The 8000-nt window shown below is 63.9% G+C and overlaps 1 protein-coding gene across 1 annotated transcript; it reads left to right on the forward strand.

Annotated features, from left to right (window-relative positions):
• Nucleotides 1-1900: 1900 nt before the first annotated feature.
• Nucleotides 1901-7991, forward strand: LOC141737243 (myosin-6-like; the record flags this gene model as incomplete). Its single annotated transcript, XM_074571905.1, has 10 exons — nt 1901-1969; nt 3622-3658; nt 4356-4542; nt 4900-5043; nt 5644-5800; nt 6103-6130; nt 6234-6342; nt 6451-6543; nt 6669-6732; nt 7893-7991. Coding segments are annotated over exons 3-10 (880 nt in total), but the record flags the coding sequence as incomplete, so codon positions are not given.
• Nucleotides 7992-8000: the final 9 nt, after the last annotated feature.

The following is an 8000-nucleotide window of genomic DNA, read 5'->3' on the forward strand; positions in this document are numbered from 1 at the left end:
ATCCCACCCCCCCCACTTCCCCCCTCTCTGCCCCACATCCCCCTTCTCTGCCCCACATCCCACCCCCCCGCCACACATCAGCCCGTCTCCCCACATCCCACCCCCCTGCCCCACATCCCGCCCCCCTGCCCCACATGCCCCCCATCTCCCCACATCCCCCCATCTCCTCCCTCTCTGCCCCACATCCCCCGTCTCTGCCCCACATCCCAACCCCCACCCCACTTCCCCCCTCTCTGCCCCACATCCCACCCGCCCGCCCCACTTCCCCCTCTCTGCCCCACATCCCAACCCCCGCCCCACTTCCCCCTCTCTGCCCCACATCCCCCCATCTCCCCACATCCCACCCGCCCGCCCCACTTCCCCCGTCTCTGCCCCACATCCCACCCCCCCACCCCACTTCCCCCCTCTCTGCCCCACATCCCACCCCCCCGCCCCACATCCCCCCATCTCCCCACATCCCACCCCCCCGCCCCACTTCCCCCCTCTCTGCCCCACATCCCAACCCCCGCCCCACATCCCCCCATCTCTGCCCCACATCCCCCATCTCTCCACATCCCACTCCCCCATCTCTGCCCCACATGTCCCCCACATCCCCCATCTCCCCACATTCCACCCCCCCGCCCCACATCCCACCCCCCATCTCCCCCTCTCTGCCCCACATCCCCTCCATCTCCCCACATCTCCCACCTCCCCTCCTCTCTGCCCCACATCCCACCCCCCATCTCCCCACCCCCCCCATCGCCCCACATGCCCCCCATCTCCCCACATCCCACTCCCCATCTCTGCCCCACACCCCCCATCCCCCCCCTCCCCCGCTCCCTCCTGACCGTCCCGGGGGGACCCGGCCTTGGGCAGCCCCTCCCCCCCCCGCCCCCACCGTGGGGGAGGGTCGCCGTGGGGCCCGCTATGGGGCAGAGCCCCCCCACGGTGCCGACACCTCCCTATGGGTCCTGTCACCTCCCTATGGGGGACAGCACGTCCCTATGGAGCTCTATAGGGGATCTATGGGGCTCCAGAGGGATCTATGGGGCGGGGGGGGATCTATGGGGCGCCCCCCCCCCCCCCAGGAATGTGTCGCCTCGCAGGACATTTGTCACCTCCCCGAGGACAAAGTAGGTCCCGTGTCCGGGAACGGTGCCAACCGCCCCCCCCCGGCCCCACGGCGGCCCCACGGCGCCAGCCCCATGGCGCCTCGTCGCGGGGGGGACGAGATAACGAACGCCCGATATAGAGCTGGCGGCTGGCACCTGTCAGCGCCCCACAAGTGGTGGGACGAGGGCCAGGACCCCGGCGGCCGGGACCCACAGGTGCCCGGGCCCCATAGATGCCCCATAGGCACAAGGGATCCTGGCGTCAGGGTGCCCCACATATGATGGACCCAGGTGTTTCAGCCCCATAGATATGAAGGACCCCGGTGTCCCTGCCCCATAGGTGCCCCATAGACACAAGGGAGCTCAGTGTTCAGGACGCGTAGATATTAAAAACTCAGGCGTCCGGGCCCCATAGACACAAGGGATTCTGGTGTCTGAACCCCATAGGTGCCCCACATACAGAGGACCCAGGCATCCGGGCCCCATAGATGCCCCACAGACACAAGGGACCCCAGTGTCCAGGCCCCATAGACAGCCCATAGACACAAGGGATCCTGGTGTCCGTGCCCCATAGATGCCCCACATATGAGGGACCCAGGCATCCGTGCCCCACAAATGCCCCACAACCAAGCGATGCCTGCCTCCCTTCCTTTGCCCCATAGATTTGTGCTATGGGGTGAATCTATGGGGCCCGGATGCCAGGGTCCCCTGGGGAGGCGCCGTGGGGTGGGGGATGGGGGGCGCTGCCCCCTCCCCTCCCCTCCAACCCTCCCCCGCTGGACGCCCCTCCCCCCCCCACACCCCACGGCGCCCTATAAATGTGGTGGGGCTGCGCATCCGCCCCACGTCCCGCCGTGGGGCAGAGAGAGAGAGAGTGGGTCTGTGGGGCTGGGGGAGGTTGGGGGGCAGGAGGGCTCTATGGGGCAGGGAGGGCTGTGGGGCACAGGGGGATCTATGGGGCAGAGAGGTTCTATGGGGCACGGGGGGATCTATGGGGTGCAAGTGGGTTCTATGGGGCACAGGGGTGTCTGTGAGGCACAAAGGGGGTTTATGGGGCACAGGGGAGTCTATGGGTGGCACGGGGATCTATGGGGGAGAGGAGTCTATGGGGCACGGGGGGGCTGTGGGGCACGGGGGGGTTTATGAGGCACAAAGGGGTTCTGTGGGGGGCACGGGGGGATCTATGGGGTGCAAGTGGGTTCTATGGGGCACAGGGGTGTCTGTGAGGCACAAAGGGGGTTTATGGGGCACAGGGGAGTCTATGGGTGGCACGGGGATCTATGGGGGAGAGGAGTCTATGGGGCACGGGGGGGCTGTGGGGCACGGGGGGGTTTATGAGGCACAAAGGGGTTCTGTGGGGGGCACGGGGGGATCTATGGGGTGCAAGTGGGTTCTATGGGGCACAGGGGTGTCTGTGAGGCACAAAGGGGGTTTATGGGGCACAGGGGAGTCTATGGGTGGCACGGGGATCTATGGGGGAGAGGAGTCTATGGGGCACGGGGGGGCTGTGGGGCACGGGGGGGTTTATGAGGCACAAAGGGGTTCTGTGGGGGGCACGGGGATCTATGGGGCAGAGGGGTTCTATGGGGTACGCGGGATCTGTGGGGCACGAGGGGGTCTATGAGGCACAAAGGGGTTCTGTGGGGGGCACGGGGATCTATGGGGCAGAGGGGTTCTATGGGGTACGCGGGATCTGTGGGGCACGAGGGGGTCTATGAGGCACAAAGGGGTTCTGTGGGGGGCACGGGGATCTATGGGGCAGAGGGTGTCTATAGGGCACAGAGGGGGTCTATGGGGCAAACGGGGTCTATGGGGCACGGGGGTCTGTGGGGCACAAAGAGGGGTCTGTGGGGTGCAGGGAATCTATGGGGCACAAAGGGTGTCTGTGGAGTGACACAGGGATCTGTGGGGCTCAGGGGGCATCTGTGGGGCGAATGGGAGATCTATGGGGCACAAAGGCGTTCTAAGGGGGTGTGGGGATCTATGGGGCAGTCAGGGGCGGTCTATGGGGCACAAAGGGGGGGGTCGGTCACAGGAGATCTATGGGGCACGGGGGGATCTATGGGGGGTACAGGGATCTCTAGGGCTCAGGCGGATCTATAGGGTACAAGGGTTCTATGGGGGCGCAGGGGGATCTATGGGGCAGGACAGGTGCTATGGGGCACACTTGTGGGGTGTGGGGTGCACAGTTCTGTGGGGCACATGGGGGTCTATGGGGCACATGGGGGTGTATGGGGGGCAGACGAGATGTGGGGGGCAGGGGTGTCTATGGGGCATGGGGGGGGATCTATGGGGCATGGGGGGGTATGGGGTGTGCAGTTCTATGGGGCACACGGGGGTCTGTGGGGCAAATGGGGTTTATGGGGCACTGAGGGGGTCTACGGGGTGCAGGGATCTATGGGGCACAGGGAATCTATGGGGCACAATGGGGGCTCTGTGGGATACAAAGGGGGCTCTGTGGGGTGTGGGGGGCCCTATGGGGCACAGGAGGGATCTATGGGGCAGGCCCTCACTCTCCTGCCCCCTACAGTTCCCTTCATCTCCCAGCTCAGACCCACAGATCGCAGGTGAGGGGGCAGCCGTGGGGCCCTGTAGGGAGGTTGTGGGGTGATGTGGGGTGCTGTGGGGCTCCCCACGGCGGGGGTCTGTCCATGGCTATAGGGGTCCACGCATGGCCGTAGGGGGTCTGTGGGGGATCTATGGGTCCCATGGGTGATCTATGGGGCCCAGACTGACCCACAGCCCCCCAGGATGGTGTGGGGGGTGTTGGCGGGGCTGGGAGCAAAGCCCCATCCATGGCCATGGAGGGGTCAACAGTTGGCCGTTGTTGACCATGGGGAATCTATGGGTCCTGTGGCAGATGTATGGGTCCCATGGGGGATCTATGGGTCCTGTGGCAGATCTGTGGGTCCCATGGTGGATCTATGGGGCCCAGACTGACCCACAGCCCCCCAGGATGGTGTAGGGGGCGTTGGCGGGGCTGGGAGCAAGGCCGCATCCATGGCCATGGAGGGGTCAACAGTTGGCCATCATTGACCATGGGGGATCTGTGGGTCCTGTGGCAGATGTATGGGTCCCATGGTGGATCTATGGGGCCCAGGTTGATCCATAGACCCCCAGGATGGTGTGGGGGGCATTGGCGGGGCCGGGGTCAAGGCCCCATCCATGGCCATGGAGGGGTCAACGGTTGGCCATCGTTGGCCCTGGGGGATCTGTGGGTCCCGTGGGGGATCTGTGGGTCCCAGCCTGCCCCCCGCCCCCCAGGATGGCCTCAGGGGCACTGGCAGGGCTGGGGGCGGCCGCCCCCTTCCTGCGGCAGGCGGAGGCGCAGCCCCGGCCCTTCGACCCCCGCGCCGAGTGCTTCGTGCCCCACCCCCGGCTGGAGTTCGTGCGGGGGCGGCTGCTGGGCCGGCAGGACGGGGTGGCCACCGTGGCTACCGAGCTGGGCGAGGTATGGGGGGGTGGGGGGGACTTGGGGGTTGGGGGGGAGTTGGGGGGCGAGGGGTTAATGGGGTGGGGGGTTGTTGGGGGGAGGGGGTTGGGGGGCAAGGAGGTGGTGGCCACCATGGCTACTGAGCTGGGGGAGGGGCGGGGGGGGAGGGGCGTTGGGGGGTGAGGGGTTGGGGAGGTGGGGCCCACCCCATAGGGGCACCCCCTGACCCATGGAGAAGCCCCTGCCCTGTGGAGACCCCCCACCCCATGGAGGTCCCCCACCCCATGAGGCCACCCCCCAGCCCCTGTGAGACCTCCCACCCTACAGGGTGCCCCCCAACTCCCCCCCACCCCATGTGCATGTGTCCCCCCACAGACGGTGACGGTGAAGGAGAGCGACGTCCACCAGCAGAACCCCCCCAAGTTCGACAAGATCGAGGACATGGCCATGCTGACCTTCCTCCACGAGCCCGCCGTCCTCTTCAACCTGAAGGAGCGCTATGCCGCCTGGATGATCTACGTCAGCTCCCACCAGCCCCTGGGGGGGGGTTGTGGGTCTCTATGGGGCAGGGGGTGGGGGGGAGACCGTTTGCTGAAGGCCTTGAGGGACAGCGAGAGCAGGGAGAGGCTGTGGGGCCACCTAGAACCCGGGGGGGGGCATCCATGTGGTTGTTGAGGGCCACCTAGAACCTGGTGGGCCTTCTCCAGCCCCCCTTGGGCCACCCAGATGCACCACGTCCCGTCCCTGGACCCCTTGGGCCACCAAGACCTCAAGATGTCTCTTCTTCAGACCCCTTGAAGCCACTCAGACCCACCGTGTCCCATCTCCAGGCCCCCCTTGGGCCACCAAGACGCCAGATGTTCCATCCCTGGTCTCCTTGGGCCACCAAGACCCACCATGTCCCATCCCCAACCCCCTTGGGGCCACCAAGTCCTCAAGATGTCCCATCTCCGTCCCCCTTGGGCCACCCAGACCCACCGTGTCCCATCCTGAATCCCCTTGGGCCACCCAAAACCAGGCTGTCCCACCACCAGATGCCTTGGGCCGTGCGGCCCCGGGTTGTCCCCTCCTGCTGGAGGTGGCCGCCGGTGGCCCTGACCCACCTTGTCCCTTTTCCAGACCTACTCGGGGCTCTTCTGCGTCACCGTCAACCCCTACAAGTGGTTGCCTGTCTACGACGCCGAGGTGGTGGCCGCCTACCGGGGCAAGAAGAGGAGCGAAGCTCCACCCCACATCTTCTCCATCTCCGACAACGCCTACCAGAACATGCTGACGGGTGAGGACCTCCCCCTGGGACCCCAGAGCAGAAGACTTCGCACCCCAAAAACGGGGCCTGACCCACAGCTGGTCCTCCCCTGGGGGGAGGAGAACCCTGACCAAGACCCCAAACATCTGCCCTAACTGCGTCCCAGCTGACCTGGTTCTCCCCTGGGGGGTGGAGAACCTCAACCAGACCCCAAATATCTTCCCTAACTGTGTCCCACCAACATGGTCCTCACCCGGGGCGGTAGAGAACCACAACCAGACCCCAACCATCTCCTGCCCTTCGTCCCCCTGACTTCTCTCTCCTCCTCCCAGACCGCGAGAACCAGTCCATCCTCATCACGTAAGTCTGTCCCCGCTTCGCCCCAGCCCTGCCCCACAGCGGTGGGCTGGGACGGAGAAGCCGCCCAGATGTTCTCCAACCCTACCCCCCAACTGCCCCCCAGCGGAGAATCCGGGGCGGGGAAGACGGTCAACACCAAGAGGGTCATCCAGTACTTTGCCAGCATCGCCGCCATCGGCGACCGCAAGAAGGAGGCGGCCAATAGCAGCAAGGTGGGGCTTCAGGCCACACCTCCTCCATCATGGCCACCACCCCCCCACCCCCCCGCTAGCCACATGGTGGCCACCCCCCACCTTCCTCCACCGTCCCCACCCCACCAGGGTACCCTGGAGGACCAAATCATCCAGGCCAACCCTGCCCTGGAGGCCTTTGGCAACGCCAAGACCGTCCGCAATGACAACTCCTCCCGCTTTGTGAGTGCCGTGGGGCGGGACCTGTGGGGTGGGATCTATGGGGCGGGACATATGAGGCGGGATCTATGGGGCGGGAGCTGCTGGGGGCAGGTGGCCACCTCCAGCTCCCGCTGTGGCTCTCCCAGGGGAAGTTCATCCGGATCCACTTTGGGGCCACCGGGAAGTTGGCGTCGGCCGACATCGAGACCTGTGAGTGGCTGCGGGTGCCAGGAGGGGGTGGGGCCATCGTCCAGCCTCCACCGTCCAGCTCCTCCTCCCGCCATCCATCTGTTCCTCCATCCATGTCTCTGTTTCTCCATTTCTCTATCTGTTGCTCTGTCCATTTTTCCATCTCTCCATCCATTTCTCCATCCATCCATCCATCTCTCCATCGATTTCCGCATCCATCCATCTTTCTATTCATCCATCCATTTCTTCATCCCTCTATGCATCCATTCCTCCATCCATCTCTATCCATCCACCCATTTCTCTATCCATTTATCTCTCCATTCCTCCCTCCATTCCTCTCTCTCTCCATCCCTCCATCCCTCCATGCATTTCTCCATCCATCCTTCCATCTCTCCATCCGTTCCTCCATCCCTCCATCCATCCATCCCTCCATCCATCTGTCTCTCCATCCTTCCATCATCCATCCCTCCATCCATCTCTCCATCCTTCCATCCATCCCTCCTTCCTTCCATCCATCTATCCCTGCATTCATCTCTCCATGCATCCATCTATTCCTCCATCCGTCCATCTCTCCATCCATCAGTCCATCTTTCCATCCATGCATCTTTCCATCCATCCATCCCTCCCTCCATCCCTCCCTCCGTCCCTCCATTTATCCGTCCCTCCATTTATCCGTCCCTCCATTTATCCGTGCTTCTATCCATCCGTCCATGTCTCTGTCTATCTATCCATCCACTCATTCCTCCATCCATCCATTTTTCCGTCTATCCATCCATCTCTTCCTCCCACCATCTCCAGCTCCTCATCCCAGCATCCATCTCCCCATCCAAAGATCTGTGTCCTCCTCCCACCATCTCCAGCTTCTCCCCCCAATATCTCTCCATCCATCTATCTCCCCATCCCACCTTCCAAGTGTCTCTGTCTTCTCATCTCACCATCCGAACTTCTCCATGTGTTTATCCCACCATCCATCTCCCCATCCAAACATCTCCATCTCCCTGTCCCACTATCCAGACGTGTTCATTTTCTCATCCCACCATCTTCATTTTCTCATCCCGCCATCTCTCTGTCGCACCGTCCATCTGTCCGTCCGTCCATCCATCCATCATCCATCTCTTCATCCCACCATCCATCCATCCATCATGCATGTCCTCACCCCAAACTTTTCCTTACCCCCCCAGACCTCCTGGAGAAGTCCCGCGTCATTTTCCAGCTGAAGGCTGAGCGCAACTACCACATCTTCTACCAGATTCTTTCCAACAAGAAGCCGGAGCTTCTGGGTGAGGGTT

The sequence above is a fragment of the Larus michahellis genome, unplaced genomic scaffold, assembly GCF_964199755.1.
Source record: "Larus michahellis unplaced genomic scaffold, bLarMic1.1 SCAFFOLD_624, whole genome shotgun sequence".
NCBI lineage: Eukaryota > Metazoa > Chordata > Aves > Charadriiformes > Laridae > Larus > Larus michahellis.